Raw genomic sequence first — 22,950 nt, 5'->3', positions numbered from 1 at the left:
GACCATGCTTTAAGACATAATTATGCTAAATTTGAAACAAGTTATACGTTAGTGTGAAATATAAAAAAAGGTTTTAGGTTATGTTTTGTAAAACATTTTGAGCTTCTGAGACGTTAACTTTGGACGAACGTGAGAGAAATCGCTGCAAACAATTTCGTTTGAATTATGTGCAATCACTTCTTTGCCTTGTGGGTGCAAAATGTGAGATTTTGAGCCGCCGTTTTGGAAAGGAGGATTTTATTCTATAAGTTACTATTAAAAGAAGTCATTCTTTGTCTGCCGTGTTTCAGAAAGGTACAGCTCTAGGCTTGATAACTAACCGTGGTTTGCGAAAGTAATTCCACGGGAAGGACAAAGACCAAACTTGAAAGAGCTAATTAGCTTACCAGAGAGGTAGCTGATGACAGATCAGCTGAACTGCTGTTCTGGTTTTATTGTATAGCCTCCAGCCAGCATGGGGTATCCCATGATGGGACCGCAGCCACAGATAATCGCTGCACCATATTCAGCCCCACCCCCACCTCCCCCACCCCCTCCACCGCAGCCTACAGCTAATGACGCAATGGTTCCAGTGCTTATGGCAGAGACACGACAGCAGCAAGGCGAAATACGCATGTCTATCGGCAAGCTATCAGACAAGATTGACGAGCTTTCCAACAAGGTGAGCCACCTTGACCATCGGTATTACTTTATCATGCTATTCCTGAGTCTGCCTTTGTCGAAAATTAATGGATAATTTATTAGAAAGCTCTCGTTTCTTAGTAATGCCTTTTTCTACTTATGTGGGGCAAATTTAAACGCTGTGACAGTAGAAGCTATGAAATTATTGTTCGTTTTCCAATCAGTATCTCGCTTCGTATATTTTTTCCCCTTTTGAAATAAGCAGGTTGGTATTGCAGCACTGCGATGCAGGAACTGTGAATGTGGCAATTCCTAGTTTTATTTCGAGCATCATACCCTGAAGTCAAATATTCAGTACTTGCATCCTGCAAAGAGATTCGTTGAAAGTAAAACCAGTACACTCCTACTACACATGAGCTTTGAGTTCCATTTTACCGAAATATTTTTTTAACGATTTTTTTATGACTCCCTACGTGATCAAACACAGCTATGAGATGTTATATTCAGGGCGATTTTTTCACAGGTTGAGCGTCATCAACAGAATACAGGACAGCTTGGTGGACAGCTCACTCAGGTTGGACAGATGGGAATCGGTGCATTTGGTAATCCACAAGCGGCAATGGAAGCTGCTGTTTTAGTTCACAACATTACCAGAATTGTGCAGGTAATACTAATCTGATCAAATGTGCGGTTTTGTCTCTGTTGCTTTTTCGCATCACTATTCAATGCATCACGTAGTAAGTATGATTTTCATTTAAGTTACTAGTTTCCCAGTAGTTTCTCGCTTTATTGGAGAACAGAGTTATTCATATGCTGAGGAGGGACTTGTCACATATCTTGTCCTTCAGAGAGCTGGCCAATCACAGAACAACATAGGGTGGGGGGACTTTCCTATCGATAATCTCCTTTAAGGGAAGTTGTGGTAAGGACGGTTTTGGCCCGTTCCGCGCTTGAGATGAGCCGTTTCACTTCATGGCTCTACGAAATAGGCATATTTCACGTTTACTGCTCTTGTCTGAGTTAGGAGTTTCTGTTTTATGTCACCACTAGACTTCTGGTAATTTAAATGAATTCTGATGGACCTCATCGAATACCATCCGACAAATGGATTATGATGGAGTCCATTGGACAGCGTTAAATTTTGTTCCCTTCTTGATGTTCGTCTGACTTCCGGTACTCTTTCCCGTAACGACCTCCGGTCATCTTAATTCCGTTGGAAGATTTTGCAAAGTCCATCGGAAAACCACGTTTTACCATCGGAACCTATTTGTATGTATTGGTCATGTATACTATCACAATGCAGGTACTTCCATTTTATTAAACCTCATTCCTACGATTTTAGGAAAATGAAAAGTTAAAAGCTGAAGGTTCTGAAAAGTCCAGGAAGATTGAGACGCTGAATGACAAGATATCAGAGTTGCTTCAGAAGAGTCAGAGGTATTTTGTAGTCATGAGAGCATTCCGAGGGTACAACAATGATATCAGAGTTGCTTCAGAAGAGTCAGAAGTATTTTATAGTCATGTGATCATTCCGAGGGTACAACAAAGATATCAGAGTTGCTTCAGAAGAGTCAGAGGTATTTTATAGTCATGTGATCATAGAGTCCTAAAGTGCTTACGTCACGTTTCCATAGCACCGGAATTCTGTGGTCTAAACAAACCAATATGGCGTCCCTAGCGTGACACATTGTCGTTGACCTCGAGCACTCCAAGAGCTATAATAGCGCATTTTATCCTCCAATAATAGAAATAAGATAAAGAGAATCAAGATAACCTTTGGCCTTACTATTGAAGAGTATAATAAGCGGACAAAAGCACCTGGTGAGCAATAATTCGAGTCAAAACGCAACGGAGACGAAGTTTGCGATGGGCCAGTGTTTTCATCCAGATTGCAATCACACATCTGAAAGCCACTGCTGCCGATTCTTTTCGTTTCCAGACCAGAAAAAACATAAAACACTCTATGATAAGTGGATATCATTTGTAAGGTGAGTATTTTTCGAAAAATATATATTTCGATGCTGTACCATCGATTAGAAATAGCTGTTTTTTTTTTTATCTCAAACTGATTCACGATTAGCTGTTTCTCTTTCTTGTCTTATTTGTTTTCTCGCGGCTTTGCCTTTCCTTGTCTTCAGTCTTGATCTAAGATTATTTAGTTACTAAAAAACTATATGATAGTTGTGAGTATCAAAGCTTTTACACTAACTAGTGGGATATGTTTCAAGATTCAAGGGTGAAATAAACTATTATGCTGGATGGAAGGTTGAGGGGATCACACTTGAGGACCAGATATTTATCACTCTGATGAAACTGAAACAAAATTATACCAATCTACATTTAGCCCAGTTGTTTTCATGCAGTGTTGCAACTGTTGCTAACATAGTACTAACTTTTGTCCATGTTCTGCATTCTCTCCTGTTCAAAGACATCATGACAACCGTGCCATCTAGAGAAAAGAACAAGATGTGTTTGCCATCCTCTTTCACTGAGTACAGCAGTTGCCGCATTGTGATTGATTGTACAGACATTGAAATTGCTGCACCTAAGCTCATGTCCCAGCAGAATGCTACAAATTCCAGCTACAGGGGAATGAACTCTTTCAAAGTCATTATAGGGGTTGCCCCAAATGGAGTTATAACCTATGTTAGTGATCTTTTTCCTGGCTTAGTCAGTGACAAGGTCATGGTTAAAGAGTCTGGGTTTTGTAAACATTTGAGTGCTGGTGATCTTGTTCTGGCAGACAAAGGTTTTCTCATCAGCAATGTAGTTCCAAGAGGTGTTTCAGTGAACATACCACCATTTCTTAACAATGGAAAGTTTACAGAGAGTGAGGCAAGGGCGACAAAATCAATAGCTCGATGTCGCATCCACGTAGAGTGTGCAAATGCAAGACTTAAGAGTTTTCGCATCCTTGGCTTCATCCCAGCATTTTTGAGGTGCCATGCTGACAAGCTATGCCATCTGTGCTCAGCTCTTGTTAATTTGCAGTATCCGTTGATCAAGGATGGCTGCGAAGACTTTGAATTTGACTGAATAGAACTTTTTTTCAACTAAATTATAGTACAATGAGTTTTTAATATTATTTTTGTATTACTAGAAGCCCTACTGTAACAGATCAAATGGTATTGACATAGCTTTGGTCAAAAATATGATGTGGTCAGTTTTACATTTTTCTGATATTCATCTCCTTTATGTTCATTAATACAAACCACTATGTGTTCGGTGAAAATAGATTATAATGAAATCCAGTGACATTCTTAAATTGTCATTTCAACTAAATCCAGGTCAGGGGCATGTGACCAGTATGGAATTCTTTCGTCCAGTAGTTCCAAGTGTGAAAGTCGTGCTGGCTGAAAGGTTTTACTTTTGTGTCTGTGAAGCTGGGAGCCTGAGTCCAGGTGTATAAAACTAAAGCCACACTTAAATTAGCTTTAAGGGATGGTGAGAGGTAGTCAGAAAAAATAACCTGTGCTGCATGGATTTTGTTTTGGCTCCCTCCCCTTCCCTTTGCATTGCTATCCAAGCCTACTTAAGTGTGGCATAAGTTTTATGCACCTGGGCCCTGTTGAGTAACCAGGATAAGTGTTACCAGCTACCAGTAGCCATTGGTTGCAAAAAAAAAATTGTTTAAGCTTGCTTTCAGGAAGAATGTAATTTATTATTAAGTTACTATGCTAAATGGAAAAATGTGGGTTCTTTATCTTGTGTCTCTATCTGAGTGTAGAATATGTAATGTTATATTAAGAAATTAATGTATGAAATTTTAAAAAATACCTTTTAACATTAGCTACTGCCTATTTACATTAGCTCCCACTCCCCCCCTCCCCCCCACTTTGATTATGTCCAGCATCTGTGCACCACTTTTCAAAGTTCTCCCTCGGTAATCTTTGGGAATAGTTGATGAAAGTAAAAATCACTCAAGATAGTAATATTGTGCTCCCAAGATTCATCTCATTCAATCTTGATAACAACACTATCCTTTGTGGTCCATACAACAAAGTAGCAGAATTTGCGCTTTGTCAGGAACATCTGGCCTTGACACTGATGCCAGTAAACATGTGTGGTAGACAGCGTATAATTCCCTTCCTTCTCCTCCAAGTAAAAGTCTTTGTGCCCACAAGCTTCCTTGACTGTCGCATTTCGATGTGTGTAGGAGCACTTACACTCAATCACCAAGTCGTCTCCCACAAGTCCATCAGGGGAAGCACCCAGAACTCCCGACTCGTGTAGCCAAAGGCCGGTCTGTACAGGTGTAAAGTTTGTGATGTTGGTGAAGGATTTCAGGGCCTCAGTCTTATTGTCCTGTCCCCATGCAATTGCTTTAACTCCACTCAAGTTGTATTCCCCAAGTAGTCGCTTGATAAGAGACGGTGTAACTCTTTTTGCCTGGAGGACGGAGCCAAAATTACTAGCAGTCAGGCGGCCTCTACGAGCTTGGTGCCATGCAGGGCTGTTTCGCTGGCCAGCCGTGAGGGTGCTCACAACATTTATGGCTCTCTAGCTAGCTCCTCTACTTTGGCATTCTCAATCAAGTACTCTAATTGTTTTTCCTTCGTAGATGCCATAAGTAAACCTTCTGAGTAAATGATATCCTCAATCGTCTTGATCGAGAGAGGGGTAGCAGGTTGTGGTTCGGGACTCAAGATCCAGCAGGTCCCTGTAAATTTGCCATAGCGCTTTAGTTCGCTGTACAGCCACATCCGATCTTCTCGGCTAGGATCGCGCGCTAAAGGGCTGTAATCCTTCTTCTTCGGTGGCGCTGGAAACATCTGGCTTGCAGACTGTACGCTTTCTGCCTTTCGCTTTCGTTTCCATTGGCATTCCAGGTCCGTCCTGCTAAGGTTATGGATGCCATAAATAAATATGGCTGCCGCGTGACTGCACTTGAACTCGCCGCGAGGACACTCGCATTCTGTGTTTTTTATTTCAAGGTTTTCATCGAGATAAATCTGATAAAAAGATAATTCGAAACAGACACGTAAGTTGCAATATATATTCCGCAATATAAACATTAAATTGGAGGTGAAATCGGGGTTGGGAGTTCTTCCAATTGAACATACGTGTTGTGATCCCAAATTGGCAACTTACTGTGACTTTGTAGTCCTTATTTTTCATGCTTGCTTGGACTTCACCTTTGATAACTCCCCTGGAATAAATAAAGCTTTGGACATGGTCGGATTTGAAGTGGTTTTCTCCGCGATCAAGCGATTTCTGCTCTCCAGAAAAGAAAGAAACGAGTGAGCATATCGATAAAGACGCCATGTTTGAAGTATGAGTTTAAACTGTTTAGACCAGAAAAAAATGCTGTCATGGCAACGTGACGTCACACTTTAGGACTCTATTCCAAGGGTACAACAGAGATAACAGAGTTGCTTTAGAAGAGTCAGAGGTATTTTATGGTCATGTGATCATTCCGAGGGTATAACAAATATTTTAGCAGATACATGTGTATGTATATGGGTCCATTCTGATTTCCTTTACATTTTTATCCACTCTAGCTTAAATTGTAGTCACCTTGATTTTTCAGGTTTGTTGAACATAGCAACACGATGTTGGAACAAAGAAGTGATTCTCTACAGGTTAACACAGCACAGTCACAAGCAAGGGTACTATCGCTAGAACAAGAAAAGGTATTCTCCAAAACTCTCTTTGTCCCTTAACAACTTGATATCATGGTGCTTTCATTTGCTCTGTTATGTTCGGCGGAGAATATCTCGGAAAGTGTTTTTGGACAATTCTTACCTTCCCTGCCCCCCTCAATGTCGGTTTGCAAGATGGCATAGAAACATGAGCAATTACCAACATTGGAAGGGGGAGAGGGGTAAAAAAAACATCATAGAAGGTGATCTAGAGAAGAGGTCCAACTTATTGGGTTTAGCCGTTGTTTGACAAAACCGCGTTCTAAGCCAACTTCAATTCAGCCGAACCTTTTATCTGAACGTTTATCTTTTGTGAACAGTGTCAAGAGGGCCGAAAGCTAATACTGAGAGGACATATATTTTATCAAACCTCTTATAAAGAATCTACTTGCGCGAAACCGCGGTTTGGGTTAAACCTCGTGTTGATAACCGGCCCATCATCTCCGAGTGCGTGGCTTAATAATTGGATTGTGTTGGTTATTTATCATTTTGTTGTTGTTCGTTTCCTAGATTACCATGAGCAGCGAGCTGACATCAGCCAAGACGCATTTGGCAGCCCTCCAGAACGAAGTAGCGTCACTCCGTCAGAGGGAAGCAGAACTCAGCGGCCAACTCAGCAAGGCGACATCAGAAACTGACAAATACAGGAATGACCTGATGCGTGCTAAAGACTCGCACACGGGTTGGTTTATAAAAGAGAAATGTCCTCTTATGGTTGTCGCAAACTAAGGCCGCCCATGCTATACACCTGTAAGCATAGCAATTAACGCCAAATGTGCGTCATTATGCCGCTAATTTGAAGGACAGGTCTGAAGCTTTCCAGACTGGATAAGTTTATTAAGCAGCTGGTTTTTTTCTCTCTTCTTACTCTGACGGGCACGTCTATTTCATTTGTCTTGCATTGCAAGGTCAGGAAATCTAGGAGTGATTTTTGATTTGATTTTTTTTTGTGTGTGTCTGTGTGTAACCATAGAAAGTGCAGAAGAGAGCGATAAGCTGAAACTGTCTCTTAAAGAGGAAAAACAGACAAGGAAAAGGCTGGAAAGCAAAGTGGAGCACATCGAAGAGGAGTTGAATGATTTAAAACACGAAAAAGAAAATTTGGAAAAGGTAAGAACGGCCAACTGTGTTTGGTACAAAACTTGACATCTGATTGCTGTTTAATGTTGTCATGTATTTGTTGCCTCGCTACAACTGTTTGTTCAGTGATTTACTTGATATTTGTGTCTTTTGCAGGGTCTTACAGATCGAAAAAAGAAACATGCCGCCGACAAGAAGAAGTTCGAGGAAGAATTAGAGGAACTACGATCACAACAAGAGGTAGTTGAAAAAGTATACAGGCTTTTACTCAGGATCATTTTAACATCTGAGTTTTACCACTCCCCACTGGGTGGAATGCTAGTTCATAGTGGGAGATATCCCAATCATTAAATTCGTCGGTACCCAGTTAATTCTCCTGGGCGAAGAGAGGCACTGTGAGAGTAAAGTGTCTTACTGAAGGACACAACACAATGTCCCTGGCCAGGGCTCAAACCCGAGCCACACAATCCGGGGTCGAGCGCACTAACCATGATGCCACCGCGCCTCCAATCTCTTACGAGTGGCCAAGATGTATTTTCTCCTTGCAATAACGACACACTGTCATTCAGAAACGTGGTAGCAATACGTCTAGCCGATTCATTTTATGTAATTTGACTGGTATAACCTCCAGCTGTGTAAGCCAAAAATGGCTATTGTGCAACACTTTTTGCCTTGACTTTGGAAACTCAGCAAAGAGACAGGAGCCTTATCTCAAGGTGAAAACCCAATTGTTATCAGCAATTACAATTCTATTGCGTTTCTGCTCCCTGGTAGGAGGAATTAAGATTTTTGAAGGAAAAACACAGAAAAGAGAAGCAATCAAGTGGAACGGTAACAGCTCAACAGGTTAGCATTTGCTCTTTGTTTGTTGTTTTGATCCATTTACGTTGCCAACATTTAATCACTGAGGTAGTACAAAGGCCGATGATGTCGTCAGTGTTCGTTTCCATAGCCTAAGGCTGCGAGCATACTCTCATTTGCGCCGAGGCAGGAGTTATGCGAGCGTGCGAGAGGTCTGCTATGGGTGCGCGAGTGTTGTGGCACGTGCCACACCCCTCGAATCTCGTGGGCTTCGCTGCAAGTGCTGCATTTCTAAGTAGAGTGGATCGCAGCTTAGTTCCTTTCTCCACTGTGTGTTGATAGTCGGAATCGCTGCTTTTGACGTAGGTACAACCACAGGCTGAAGCATTTGAGAAAAGTCAACCCCTCCACTAATTTATTACTACTACGTAAGGTGCAGGTCGGCAGGTCGGCAGGTCAATATCTTGACAGTGATTTCTTGGGAAGAAAAGACAATGTTCTGGTCCTTTTTCCAGGTCGCTCAGGCGGAAGCAGAACTTGAAACCAGGTGGACAGAAAAAGCAGAAAAAATGGTTGCACAGACGGAAGAGAAATGGAAAAGGAGATTTCAAGAAGTTACTGATGAAAAGGAAGAGACTGTGAAAAAACTGGCAGAATTTCAAGAAAAGGTTAGTACTGTTTGCTCTTACCAGTACTTTTTTTCATGCAAATTGAGCTCAAAACAGTTTTATTGTCAATATTTCGTCTTCTTGGTTGGTACAAAGTGAATTTGTGGAGTCATAGCTTAAAACTTTTGTCCAGTTATGATCGTTGACAGACATGTTTCCGTATCTTGATGCTACCTGTCGAATCGACACAGTTTATAAAATAATGTTGGTGTTATCAGACAGTTTTCCTGATTTTTCTGAAGGTTTCAACGCTTAAAGCAGGCGACGATAAAAAGGGAGAAAAGATCAAAGATCTCCAAGAGAAATTAGAAGATCTCGTGGGAATACGAGAAAAGGTAAGGATGTTGGGTTTTGAATGATATTCAAACCTGCTTTTGACTTTCGAAGGAGTTTTCATATTGGTGGTATAGTTAGACAGGGAAACACAGAAAAGGCGACTTTACACAGAGGAAGAATCAAAATGGCTTCGGATGAATGAGACCAACATAGATTGCAAATTAAAGATAAACGAGATGGAAAAACTTTCGATTTGGCCTTACGAAACAGTTTTGAATATAGCCTCTGTTACCTTCTTGTCATTCCCTTAAACATTCTCTTTCCCTCCTTAAATGACCATTACCTTTCCAAGTTATCTGGCCCTAAGAAAATGAGTTAAAGATTAGGATGAAAAGGTAACAACTTTACGGGATGTCAGGGTGTCACGTAAAATGGGCAAACACGATCGAAAGAAGTTTTTTCGCGATTTTCTCAAGAGAACTGTTTGCCTTTTCTTTTAAATAACAGTACAAGCGTCTTCAGGATTCTCAAGGTGACAGAGATTCGCAGATAGAAGCACTCCGCTCATCAGAGCAAGAGCTTGTTGCACTCCAGGCTAAGGTAGGAAGATTAAAATTAACTAGCGTCAGGACATGTGAAAAAAAAAAAATTAGTGGCGGGTGTTGTCAAGCGCGAGACGAACGTGAAGCTCGAGCCACATGCAAGCGGAAGACTTAGAAAAAAAACTAGGTTTCTGCCTTGGCTCGCCTGAATACGCAAAAGAAATTGCGACTGGGCTTGTGTTAAATATTTGTTTGTTTCGTCCAACTAAACAGTACCAAGAAGTTCGGTCCAGAACGCTGAAAATGAAGGAACAATATGAAGAGCGACTTTCTTCCGCCGAAGAGGTTTGTCTAGCTTACTAGAATTTAGATAAACAAAAAAATGTCATTTGTAACAGGCAGAATGTAGAATTCAGTTACTTATCAAATGTTTGGAGATTTAAGTAGAAAGGTGATTCTTGACGGCAATTACATTCAAAGCTTTTCATCTGGTGGATCAGGTGTTGATTTGCATAACGCCAAGGCCTCGCGTAAGTTCTTTCAGTTTCATTGTTGATTTGTATTCCTTTTCAGGAACGTGAATCTGCCGTTTCAGAAGCCTATAGTAAAGGATTAAAGGAAGGAAAAGAAGAGAGCGCTATCAGCAAAGAAAAACCCCCTGCTGACGTGACTGATGAAGTAAGTAAGAATTTCAAACATTCCAGTGTGCTCGTCTTCTCTCGTTGTAAACAAATGGTCTAAAACCAAATTTACTGGAAAGTCACAGGCCTGTTTTGGCATGTTTACGAAACGACCTCAATTCCTTCGCTGAATTTTGCTGGGAATTGTAATGGTAGCAATGCGTTTTGTTGCGTGACACATCCTGTAGTACGTTGTGTGACATTCATTACTTTTTGCATCACGCAGGTAAAACGTATCATGAACACGTTGTTCTATATGCTGAGAAGTGAGTTTGAAGCGAACGACAGTTATACAGGCTCGGAAGTCATGGCCGTAATTCTTAAAACCATTAAGGTATGAACGCACTTTTTACACGGGAGTCAATAGCCGCGAGAGAATCAGTCGTCGTCCAGTCAACCTTTCGAGGTAGAAGTCCGTCAAATTGTTCCTGCTGCAAGCACACCGTGATGATACATAGAAGCTTCTTTTGACCTAAAATGGCTGCTTTAATTATAAACAGAGACTGATTACTTTTAAATGGAAACTGATGCCCGTAATGGAGAATTTGTTGCTTGGGTTTTATTTCTCGATGCATTTTTGTGTCTGTGAATATATCAGTCTCCTATGTGATCAGCATAATGTGGTATTCAGTGTTAGAGTCCAAAACGGATAAATTCCTTTTCTTTTTATTTTTTATTTTTTTTTTCACATTCACCAGAATAAGACAAAATCCGACCTTGCAATTGTGGAACCCCTATCCAAGGGACACGTTTGAGAATAGAAAAAGTGTCCTCTGAGTAATGGTGTCCCTTCAGGAAAAATAATATAAGAGTTATCAAGGAATTTGTTTCGTTCAGACCCGGCAAAGTTTGTGTCCCTTGAATATTTAGCTGTTTCCCAAAAGAGATACTCCTTTACAGTCTCGAAAAACAGGAAGAGAAAAGGTATTATTTTGAAAAACGGGGTAAATATGAGCTGTCAGATATTAAGATATCATTAGATATTAGATATCAAAGGACGAATCGCGAACTTCATGGTGAATGAATGACTGTGATGTTATAAAATCCCAACTGATGATGCAAATTTGTTTATGTTACAGGAGGTGACCATGAAACTTGTAAGTGGAAAATCTTCCAACACGGAAGAGAGTGAAGAAGAAGAGGAGGAAGAGGATGAAGATGAAGAAGAAGCAGAGGATGAAGGAGGAGAAGAAGACGAAGAAGAAGACAACGAAGAAAAAGAAGACAAAGAAGAAGACGAAAAGGAGAAAGAAGTAGGAATAGAAGAAGAGACGCTAGTGGGTGGAGAAGCAACAGCGAAAAAGGAGAGCAAAGAAGAAGACTCAGAGAAATCGGAGGAAGAAGTGAAACCTGAGGAAACTGTCCAAGATGTTGGTGGTGTAAATGAAGATAAAAAAGATGAAGAGAAGGAAAGTAATGAGTCGGTTACAGAGGAGGGAGATGAAATCGAAGGAACTGTTTTTGAACAAAGCAAAGACGAAGTAGAGTCCAATGAAATGAAAAATGAAGAAACCAAGGATTTAACACCCAACGGTGAAATCAAAGAAAAAGTGGATTCTGTAGCTGTTGGAGATTCAACTGATGGTAATTTAGAAAGCTCTAACGATAGAGAAATCAATGAAAACACTGACAATTTAGACAATTCTTCCGAGGACTCATTTCAAGGAAATCAATTAGATGTTCCTTCTTTAGAGGAACTTTCTGCGGAGACAGCTAAAGACGCCAGAGCCGATACCTCGGAAAAGATTGCGCCTTTTGTGTCAGAAAGCGTAGAGGATCCTTTCAGCGTCTCTGAAGAAAAACGGGAGCAGCGTAAAGAAGAACACGAGACACAAGGTAGAAGTGACTAAGAAGTTGTTCAACTTTTTGTATCGATAACCAAACGAGTGATGATGTTTAGGAAAAGTAACCCTGAGCTTTTCTGATCTTTAAAGGAGCGACCATAATCCAGATTGCTGCGTGCATATATCTTCTCGTCAACTGTTTGCTCCGTACTGCATTTTGTCCCGTGGATAAATCGGTTAGACCTTAAGCGCAATTAAGCCAAAGAATAAAACTGCATGTGTTCATTCAAATTCATCTTTGTTGCGGTTGTGCTTGTTATTTCTTCACTCACAGCTAACTCGCTATAGCTTAGGAAAGGATAAGGATCTCATGTCTTGCTTATTGACAACTCTTTTCTTCCGTAATGACAGATGTGCAAGTGCCCACATCACAGAGTGGAGCCCCCGGTGAAGCTAAACTTAAGTCGTGAGTACAAGTCTGATTAATTGAAAATAATTTTATATGATAGCAGTCCTTCCTTTAGGGTACAGGCTCTTCGCCGACACCTTTCTCCTGAGTGAAGAGACACTGTGATAGTAAGGTTTCTTGCCCGCGAACACGACCCAATGATCCGGCTATGTCTCCAACCCTGACGTCTCAACCCGTAGTCTTGCACGCTCACTGTTAAACCAGCGCGTCCCTGCACCAACCAGGTTGGTACAGAGTTGGGAGCGCTCGTCTCACACCGTTGTGGGCTGGGCTCAATTCTCGTCAAATATGGGTTGAGTATAGTGTTGGTTCTTGCTCTTGCTCCAAGGGTTTTTTCTCGAGGTTTCACTCTTTTCCTTCTCCTCCAAAACAAACATTCCAAATTTCAAGTATATTCAGAAGCAGAGGACAAGGAGGCCTTCTGCACTCTTGTGCTAAATTCAAAATTAGAATAGAATCAAATACTTTGAGCCAGGCAAATCTTGTTTCTTAGGGTCCACCCTGAGAAAGTTTCTTTTAAGAGATGTACTCTTTTGTTTTTGTTCATTAGACTCTTTGGTGACGATGAACAAGACGATGTGGAATTTACGTTTGGATCTTTGTCAAAGAAAAAGGAAGAAGAAAAGCCGGTAGGTTTTAATGGCGTGTTTGAATTTAACTGAACCACCATGTGTTTCACTCTGGTTTCATTGAAAATCCTCACAAATCCACTGAAAACCCCGCTCCAATCCCGCCCACCTCCATACCCTCGCATCCGTCCAATACCCGTTTGGTATCAAATTTTATCTTGCCTTAGTCGTCATTTTGACACTGAGTTCGAGAAAATCACAAATGATGTCGCTGAGACCTAGTGGCACTCGGTTATAAGCATAATAGGGGAAGGTGAAAAGCGCAGGAGAAGCCAACACGTGAACGGAGACAAGATTTGCTATGATTGGCTCGTAAGTAAGTGCATGTGACGTATCACGAGCTTAGCAGGGTTTAGGTACAAGCCCGGTAAAGCAAACACATGTTCAAGTCACAATCTTACATGGTAGGCCCCCAATGTCTGGTTCTTCATCGTTCACATTGGTTGAGAGTGACGCACAAATTTTGTGAAAGAAAGAAGGTAAACTAATCATTTTGTGAGCTCAGTAGAGCTCGTATGCGTTTACTTTGATTGGAGACCATGAATTACTCTAATTTTGTGAACCAATCCCACCAAGAAATATCAAAACTGACAAATAACCGATTGCTCGTCGAGTTGTTGGGAAAATCTGTTGTATTTATGAAAATAAATTATGATTTTTTTTTTCTAGGAATCTCCACCGCCCCGTGCTGTGCCACCGCCGTTATTTGATGATGATGACGATGACGATGATGATCTCAATTGGTTTAAATGAGGAAAAAAAAAAACGTCGCAGTTCTGATCAAGCATCGTCACCGGTTTGAAAGTAGTTTTAGACTTTTTTATAGCCCTTGTCACAGTTTTTGAAGTATTCACCTTCCTTTCTGTGGTGTTGGTATCAAGAAAATCGCACTGCATGAATAAAACTGAACACTGACGCACAATATTTGAACTAATTTTGACAAGGGTTATGGCTCATCAGTAGTGAGTTCCGACGTCGATACGTAAATCAGAATTCTCTTCGTATAGTAAAACGGAAAGTCGATGAAAAACTTTTAAGAATTTAAGTGTTGGTCATGTGGAACTAAGTGATTATCGCTATTATGTAGCAGGCTATTCCCGAGTTCTACGAATCATCTGTAATAAAAGGAGGGTTATTGCGAAGCAATCGAAATGAAAATGACCCGTCGTTTTCATGTAATTAAACCTCTTTTATACCTTTTTTTTTTCATTTAGTCAGTAAGGTTTGATGGAACTCGGAAATGGTCCCTTATCTTTGCGTTAGCCGAGTGTTTGCATTGTCAAGTTTCTTCGTAATCGTCTTTCCAGTTACAATTTCTAACAGATTAGTCTTATATTTTGAAATTCGTCGATTGATTAATTGACATTTGATGTTGTTATTTATTTCATTTTGTTCGGATTAAGAAATTAATTAGCAATAATTCACTATTAAAATATGGTTAGGGAACCAACCAGTAATCTTTAGGGCTGGTGAAATATTTGACTTCCTCACAAGAAAAAAAGACAGAGAGAAAAAAAAAAAGATGAATACGTTTAGACACATGTAGACTCCCTTTTTGGTAAAATATAATTGAACTTAAATTCAATAGAACTTCACAGAACGAACTCAAAGTTGAAGTAAATGACAAAAAATTTAAAGGGGTCATGTCTGTTTAGGGGCCGTCTCAGATTAAACATGGAGGTAGCCTGGCCCCTAAATGTCACATTAAAGTTTTATTTTTCATATTTGAATAAAAATCTTGAGTTAATAAGAATTAGCTTTTTGGATGATTGAAATTACTTGGGTAGTTTAGATAAAAGAAAGTTTATTACTGTTTCGCTCCGTCTGCCTTTTATGACATGCACGTTTGTTCTGTCATTTTAATGTAGAATAATGATATAAAATGTTGTTTTTTTCTCTTTTGTGTTTTAGCACGAAAGACGTGGATGTAGCTAAGTTTCCAACATCGCAAAATCTTGATCTATGCCATTTAATCTGAAATTGGACCTGAATTATGGTTGTTTTGGCATGTGTTTACATATTGAAAGTCTTCAAAATCTTAGACCCACTCAGTGTATACTTTTTTCCAGTTGAAGAAGTACGACACCATAAAAGTTCACTAAACTTATAAATTGTTATGACGGATAAGCCTTTTTAAAAAAATATTCCAGTAAGATAAGAAAAGTCCAGTTAAAACAGGCGAAATTAAACACGTGTCAGTTTATAATTAAGATAGTATCTGTGTAATAAAATGTAAAAATTGGAATTAAAATAAGGACAAATTTAGAAGTGGACACTTTTTAAAAAGATCAATGCGCTTCTTCTTTCAAACTTGTTCAGAAACCAAACAAGCTGGCTGAAAGGTGTGGGGGCAGGGGGGACCTGAGGTGATAATCGATAGCTACAGGGGCTCTGTCGGTAAAAGGGGTCGGGGGGCCGCTACAAAGAGTGCAAACAATGGGAGGACAGAGTCGATAATTTCGCACAATCTGGCCATCAGGGCAGGGAGAGGTCGCTACCCACTCTTGCTGTGTACGACGATTTTTAACCGTTCGTTAACTGAACAGATTATGCTTGTGCGCTTCAGAAAATGGCACAGAGTGGGTCCTGGCGGAAACGGCGCTGTTAAAAATCCTTTGAAAGTAATGTCTCATTGAGTAATTCTCCAATTATAATTATCTCTAAGATTATTTTGAGAAAGCGTTAACCAAGTAACATAGTCCCGAGAATATCCTCTAACCAAGATACATTAACATTATCAACAATTTCTGCGTGGAACCAACGGTCTTGCTGGATAGTGATCTGGTTGAGTTGGCTACACAGGTGATCCTGAGCAATATTGCATGTTGCGTGACGCATTGGTTTTGAAGTAGATACACGAAACAAGACTGGAACTAATCTGGGAAATCCAAGAAGACGTTGAAAATCCTGAGATTTCAAGAAAAATGGAAAGAACTGGCAATTTTGATACAATCAAATTCAAAATGTGGAACTAGTGACAACCGGAGTGAGAGTTTTTGCAATCTTGCTAGTATAGTTTGTTTTATGATTTTTATGTAACTGCACTCTCATTTTTGGTGAAATTTTAAAACCTAGCATGTTACTTAGCAATGATTAATTGTGCTCGGGTGATGTAAATGGTATACTTTGCATTTGGCCTACTCGGGTAGCCAATCAGAAAGTGTAGTCTTTCCCGCTAGAAGAGACAGCCATGCGATAGGTTTTTTTTTGTCCCAGTACACCAGCCAATTTGTATCACAATCTAACAAGGGGGGACGGAATGACTAAAAGGATTAAAGTCCTAAATGAGTTAATGAAGGAAAAGAAATCTGTTTTACAAATCTTCAGTAGGAAATAAGAAGACATTGACTAAAAAATCTTCTTTTAATTAAAAGTATGTAAACAACTCAAGAAAAAAATCATGTGGACTTATTTAAAAAAAAAAATCAAGATGTTTCCGTGTTAATAGTTGGCCTATCAAATCAATATTGATTCTTAAAAGTGATTTTTACCAAAACGAATTTCCTTTACAAACTAAACTGGAGGGCCACCAACGGAAATCATGTTGCAGAGAAATCTGCAAAACTAAGCTGCATATCTGCAATAGATCATTAAAAATTATGAACTACTCCTCAAACTCGAAACGTCTTCAAGAGTAATTTTTGTCGACATGTCTCTTCATTAAAAGATTAAATATTTTAGCTCTTGAAAAACTGATTATTCGGGCAACCAGGAACAACCAATTTCAAGTAAAAAATTTATGATGTATAAATACAAGAGATGTTTAGAGCGCTATGTTAACCTTAATGGGATTTTCAAACTTATTTGCTTGCAAAAAGAACTATAGAAACATTTCATAACCTTAATAAACTGTTTCTGGTTAGCATGAATATGCAGGTGATTTCGACATGTGTTAATGCACTTTTAGATAGAATGGAGAGCTTCTAAAAAAAAACTTAACATTTGCTCCTCTTGAATAACTAATCACCTGCGAGAAAAACCGCTTGAAATTTGTTTGGCTTAACAGAATTATCGCTTTCGAAAAATGCTTGCTTAAAAGTTGTTGGTTTTCACTAACGAGTCAACATTTTTCCGAAAGGATTGCTCTTGAAGTTTCAGTAACAGCTCAAACGCCGACTCATAAACACTGAATGATGAACTGTCTTGTTCCAGATTATTACACCGGTAGATATCTTATAAGTGTGCACAGAATATTTTTGCTTCATTAGTCTTGTCCTTCCCATATGGCGTTCCCATCTTACTGGGAGGCAATTGGCAGTTGCAAGTTTTACTTGGTTCATTAAATAAATTCCATTATTAGAGAGGGTTTGCTTCTCTCATGACAGTTTGGGTATCTTAGACACTGGCCAATTTCCAAAATCAAATGTCACGTTATTGCCAATGAGCATGAACGTAGCCCATTGAGAAACTTTGTCGAAGCCGTTCTTTCTCAGCCATTTCCTGGCCTTGTGGAGAGATTCGCTGGTATTCTTACCGCGGAACACGTTTTGGTAGAAACATCTCATGAGATAACAGACTACTATAATAACAAAGTCAAGGTTGCATTTTGATTGCTTTTGCTGCCATAAATCCGTCCCCCTCAACTCACAACTTAATGCCTTGGAAAGTGAAATCCACATTTCTGAATAATCAATTAAATTCTAACAAGAAAAGAATAAACATCAAACTTTCCCTCAAGGAATTTGAGAATTTATTTCCTAAGTTTTCAAGCATAAAAAAGTAGCCTTAGTTGTTGAAGAATTTTATCGAATGTTCGCCCAGTTCGCTTATTTCAAATTTCAGATCCATGAAAGAGATATTAATTGTTTAACATTACCAAGAGAATGCCGCGGTGAATCCTCTTAAATAACACCTGATTGTCACGCCGTTTTATTATTATCTGGATAAATACCGTTAAGGTTAACATGTGGATAGAAGTGTGGTCGGTTTAGATAACAACACACGTAAAACCAACCCGTGTTCCTGACTTAATTATTGTCTTTGTCACGCAGGTTACACCCACTAGAAAATGAAAATACTCAGTCATCGAACACAGATAGCTTACCTTGTACAGAAAGAAACTTCAATTGTGATGTTATTGATCTTTTAATGGAAATCAAACCTTTCAGAAGAAATGAACACTTTCAGTTTGTCGTTTCCTGCAAAACAAAGTGAATTGTTTCATTTTTGCAGATATAAATCCATCAGTAGTAAGGAGAGTTGGACGTTCAAAAGTGAAAAACACATGCTAAAGATGGAACACGTGAAAGTTGCTTAAATTGCTGTACATTCTCGTCATCTTCAAATGAGAGAAAAAAATTAAATGGGCTCACGGTAACGCTCTTGATAGTAATAGACATTTGATTTCCTTTTTTCCTCATTACAGTTCGAATTTTGTTTAAGCAAGATTGATATTACAAAGTGTGATGGTAGTTGACTCTGTCAAAGGCCGGACTCTTGTTTTATTCAATAAGATGGCAACTCACTGAATAACTACCCAAGTTACTAGCACTGGTTTAAAGCTATTTATTTATTGATCGAGCCAAGCAGTTTTAGTTTTTGGTTATGTAGGTGATTATGGCGAACAATACTTGGGAATTCGTCAATCTATTGATTGCCTGAAGCCAAGTATTTGAGATATTGTAGAGCACTGATAAAAAGACAATCCGTTCAAGTCTTTCAAGCCAGCCAGTGGTTCAGCGGTAAATAGTGATTCGCCATTATTTCGAACAAAAATTCATAGAGCTCAATGTAGGAACTACGACTTTGTTCCCAATGAATTACAGCAAACATCATTTGTCCCGTTCTGGCTCCGAAAGGAAAAGTTAGTCGCTGCCCATTGACACCGAATCATATGAAAGCTCAGGGGACAAACAATTCAATACAATATATGTATAATGATTAGGAAAAATGCTGAGTGTAAATACAGCTGTGCTCCATGTGAGTTTGGAAATTGGGATTTATAACGTCAAGTAATTTCAAACTGAGGATTTCACTCGTCAACATCGATTAAATTTCAACCTTTTACTATTTTTACCGTTTTTGTCGATACTTTTCACGGCGCTTTTCATTTTCCTTCCTGTCGTCAAAAATTGGCGATAATGGGGGGGGGGGGGGGGTATCGAATGAGGTTTTGAGTTACGGCTTTCACAACAACCCACCCCCCTCAACAATTTACGATTATAAAATAACCCTGGTAAGTCAGGGCCGTAGCTAGCATGAGGCAAGACGAGGCAATTGCCTCGTCTTAATTTTGGCCTTTTTTAATTTTTTTTCTTAAAAATTGACTTTTCTGAAGAAAAATGTCACGAAAAATCCTTAAAGAAGCATTTCTGAACCTCTAGACCTCTCTAGCGGCTCGCGCCTTCGGCGCTCGAAACTTGCCTCGTCTTGTCCTGAAATCTGGCTACAGCCCTGGGTAAATGTTATTGTAGCACAGCTACAGCTCCGGCCTCTCCTACCTTACGTTAAAGGTAAGGTTGTGTAACTGGTGAAAAGCTACATAGATAACAGTCAGACCAAAATAGAGAGGATAATGACAATGTCATTTACCTCTATGAAAAGAGGTTTAGTGCTTCTTTTACGTTAAATTAGTCGCTCTTAACTCACAACGTAATGCGCTTTCATGGTTTGGCCTCAGAAAGTTAAACTTTTTCAGGTCCCGAATAATCAAACAATCCCAACATCACTGAATAAAAAATTGAACGTTCTTCAAGGGAATTTAAGAATTTTGAGACCCGAAGAGGACGCAAACATTTCGCGCCAAATTTATTCGCTAAATTTTCGATTATAAAAATTAGCCTCAGACAAGAAGGATTTTCATCATTCTTTAGATGATCGTTAAGTGCAGTAATCTCAAATAACAAATCCGTGGGAGAGAGATCAATTTTCACCACGTTTCATTCTTTTCTGGATGACTATATACCTTTGAGTGTAACACGTCGGTAGAATTGCTGTCGGTTTAGAGAACAACGCCTGTAAAACTCATCCGCGTTCCGTATTTAGCCTTTGTCTTAATCACACAGTTTACACTCACTGGAAGATGAGAAGACTCGTTCATTGCACCCAGATAGCTTTACCTTTTACAGAAAAAGCTTCACATGTACAGAAAAAGCTTCCAAAAGCAATGAACACTGGGGCGTGTGGTTTCCTGTCGAACAAAGGGAATAATTTAAATTTTGCATGTTCAGATCCACTAGCAGTAAGGAGGGTTCATCGTTCAAAAGTGAAAGACATGCTTTAAAGACGGAACACATAAAAGTTGGGTAAATGTCTGTATATTTCTCATCATCTTCCTTCCACTGATAGAAAACATTTCGGTTCAGGAACACTCTCATAAGTAATAGATATTCGATTTCCATTTTTCCTCATTACAGTTCGAATTCTGTTCAAGCAGGGTCGATAGCACAAATTGTCACGGTGGTTGACTCTGTCAGAGGCCGCATTTTTATATTCCATAAGAGGGTGTCTCTCTAAGTAATCATGCAAGTTACTAGGAATGGTTGAAAGCTATTTATTATTTATTCGAGCCTAGCAGTTTTAGTTTTTGGTAATGTAGTCTATCATAGTAAAGTTATCTCCCCTAATGGAAAAAATCTCAAAATTTGTCAATAGCGTGAATGATTCTGTTTGTCACGCTGTGTATGAAACTAAAAGTTAATCTATTTATTGCCTGAAGCCAAGAACTTGAAACATTGTAGAACACAGATAACTAAACAGTTCGCACAAGTCTTTAAGCACAGTCAGTGGTTCAGTGGTTCAGCGCTAAAGAGTTATTTGCCATAATTTCAAACAAAAATTCTCAGAGCTCAATTTAGGAACGTCGAAATTGTTCCTGGCTCTGATTTATTTGACTAGTACTCAGCGAACAAAATATCATACATTAGCATCAGTTTTCCTTATTCAAGTTTTTTTTTCGTTAACATTCATGGCAGGTTCCTCGACCGCTATATGATATTTACATTGAGCGTGAGAACAGCTGTTCTCCATGCGAGTTTTATAACGTCACGTGATTTCAAACCAAGGACTTCATCCGTCGCCATCTTTATGAAGGTGATAGAGATACACTTTTCAACACGTTTCAAAAGTTATGAAAATATTCCTCAAACGTTCTGTGAAATCAAACATTCTTGAGTTTGATCCGTTGAAACTTCATCAGTTTCTAATTTTATTGCTTTGTCAGCCGGATACCTTTTACGAGGCTTTCAGTTTTCCTATCATGTCGTCGCAAGTTGGCTATAATGGCGAGGAATATCCAGCGAAACCCACAGTACTATTTACCCCACCCCTCCCCCCCTCCCCCCTCCAACAAATATCCCGTTTAATTGTGATGGTATTCTACTGGGTTCTCGATCACGTTTAAATACACGGTAGTACGTGTTCACATATAAACATAATATGAGATAGCTTTTCTAATATAGCAGGTTTCGCTTGATATTTCTCGATAGAAGGTTCACTCGTAAAGGGTCGCTTGTAAATTGATCTCTCTTAAAGTTTGCGGACCGACCCGTTCCCAAAATGCTCCACAAGTTTTATTGTGGGTCTACCGCGAACGGTGTGTGACTTTGTATGTAAATTGAGCCATCGAATTTCTTTCGCGTATATCAAGCAAGTAATTTTACCCGAAGACAGCCATTGCTTTAAACCATGCGCTCTGGGGTTCATTCTACGCGTGCGCTTACACTTCCCATGCGTTGTAGTGGAACTGGGTTTTATGACTGACCGCAAATAATAATAATAATAAAAAAAACCAAGCCGGATTTAAACCTCGGGCGTTTCCATCTGAAAGTGTGATATACTATTCCCCAAAGGCTGATGAACCATTATTTCGCGGTCATTTATTTTGGTCCCTCGCCGTAATGGAAGCACGTTATCCTAACTGTGGCCTCTTGGTAACGGGGAATTTTAATCGTCTAAACATCGACGGTTTGCTAAACCACTTTCGACTGAAGCAAATAGTCAAAGTGCCGACAAAAAAGAAAGCTACGCTGGACCTAATACTCACTAACATGCATAAGTATTATAGCCCCCCACAAGCGTACCCACCGTTCGGGCTGTCCGATCATAACTGGCAACCCCTATGGACGGAAAGCGCAACATTAACAACAAAAAAGTTACCATGAGGCGCGACTTGCGAACAAGCAACAAGTTGGTGTTGGGTAGATATCTGACGCGGATAAACTGGCCCCTGTTGTTCACTCCTCTAATGAGCTGTGAGGAGAAATGGCAAGTCTTCCAAGACGTCATACATTCAGGCCTTGATACCATCATGCCTGTCAAGCCACTCAAGATCTGCACGGCCGACGTTCCTTGGATGAACGAGAGTTTGAGATCTCTTATTATGAAGAGACAAAAGGCGTTCTGTGCATATGGCCCTGAGTCAGCTCAATTTAAATACTTTCGTAACCTTGTCAACCGACAGAGGAAAATCTGCAGAGGGAAATACTGTGATTCAAAGATCCAGCGCCTAAAAAGAGAAAACCCGAAAAGGTGGTGGAACGAAACAAAACGCCTGTGCGGCATATAGACCTCCCACAGCAATTTAGCTAGCCAGATTAACATCGAAGGATTCTCAGAACTGCCTTTCAAAGAGCAAGCCAATGCCATCAGTGCCGCTCTCCTCAAACCACTCGAGGAGTATAAACTACCAGCTCCTCTTGAACGGGCTCCTCCCGAGTCCGACTCGCCTGATCATGAGATCTTAAGGGTAACCGAACAGCGCGTGTAAATAGCACTAGATGTTTTCAATCCAAGGAAGGCCAGCGGACCGGACAGAACAC

The 22,950-nt window shown here is 39.8% G+C and overlaps 3 protein-coding genes across 5 annotated transcripts in view; 2 read left to right on the top strand and 1 right to left on the bottom strand.

Annotated features, from left to right (window-relative positions):
* LOC111329650 (FK506-binding protein 15) overlaps positions 1-14,107 on the top strand; it is a 31,446-nt gene extending 17,339 nt beyond the window's left edge. For all 3 annotated transcript variants that reach the window (XM_088756636.1, XM_088756637.1, XM_088756638.1), the window contains 18 exons: positions 443-661; positions 1,145-1,285; positions 1,964-2,058; positions 6,152-6,254; positions 6,774-6,945; positions 7,237-7,373; positions 7,500-7,583; positions 8,118-8,189; positions 8,660-8,812; positions 9,055-9,147; positions 9,596-9,688; positions 9,904-9,975; positions 10,204-10,308; positions 10,537-10,644; positions 11,390-12,146; positions 12,506-12,560; positions 13,114-13,192; positions 13,862-14,107. In XM_088756636.1, coding sequence (XP_088612762.1) covers positions 443-661; positions 1,145-1,285; positions 1,964-2,058; positions 6,152-6,254; positions 6,774-6,945; positions 7,237-7,373; positions 7,500-7,583; positions 8,118-8,189; positions 8,660-8,812; positions 9,055-9,147; positions 9,596-9,688; positions 9,904-9,975; positions 10,204-10,308; positions 10,537-10,644; positions 11,390-12,146; positions 12,506-12,560; positions 13,114-13,192; positions 13,862-13,945 — 2,622 coding nt within the window. In that variant the 3' untranslated portion in view covers positions 13,946-14,107. The remainder of the gene's footprint in view (positions 1-442; positions 662-1,144; positions 1,286-1,963; positions 2,059-6,151; positions 6,255-6,773; positions 6,946-7,236; positions 7,374-7,499; positions 7,584-8,117; positions 8,190-8,659; positions 8,813-9,054; positions 9,148-9,595; positions 9,689-9,903; positions 9,976-10,203; positions 10,309-10,536; positions 10,645-11,389; positions 12,147-12,505; positions 12,561-13,113; positions 13,193-13,861) is intronic.
* Positions 4,965-5,951, bottom strand: LOC148732535 (uncharacterized). The gene is made up of 2 exons (XM_088756639.1): positions 5,713-5,951; positions 4,965-5,573 (listed from the first exon to the last, which is right to left on the bottom strand). Exons 1-2 carry the CDS (start codon positions 5,884-5,886, stop codon positions 5,112-5,114), a joined length of 636 nt encoding a protein of 211 aa, XP_088612765.1. The 5' UTR covers positions 5,887-5,951; the 3' UTR covers positions 4,965-5,111.
* Positions 14,108-22,439: 8,332 nt separating the features above from the next.
* The window catches only part of LOC148732534 (uncharacterized), a 2,164-nt gene continuing 1,653 nt past the window's right edge, over positions 22,440-22,950 (top strand). The window contains exons 1-2 of the mRNA XM_088757856.1: positions 22,440-22,660; positions 22,925-22,950. The exon at positions 22,925-22,950 is cut by the window's right edge and continues 205 nt beyond it. Of these exons, the coding sequence (XP_088613982.1) occupies positions 22,440-22,660; positions 22,925-22,950 (247 nt within the window). The remainder of the gene's footprint in view (positions 22,661-22,924) is intronic.

Source organism: Stylophora pistillata, chromosome 4 (assembly GCF_964205215.1).
Source record: "Stylophora pistillata chromosome 4, jaStyPist1.2, whole genome shotgun sequence".
NCBI classification, from domain to species: Eukaryota; Metazoa; Cnidaria; class Anthozoa; order Scleractinia; family Pocilloporidae; genus Stylophora; species Stylophora pistillata.
The sequence above is the reverse complement of the archived record's forward strand: the minus strand, read 5'-3'. Positions and strand labels throughout refer to the sequence as shown.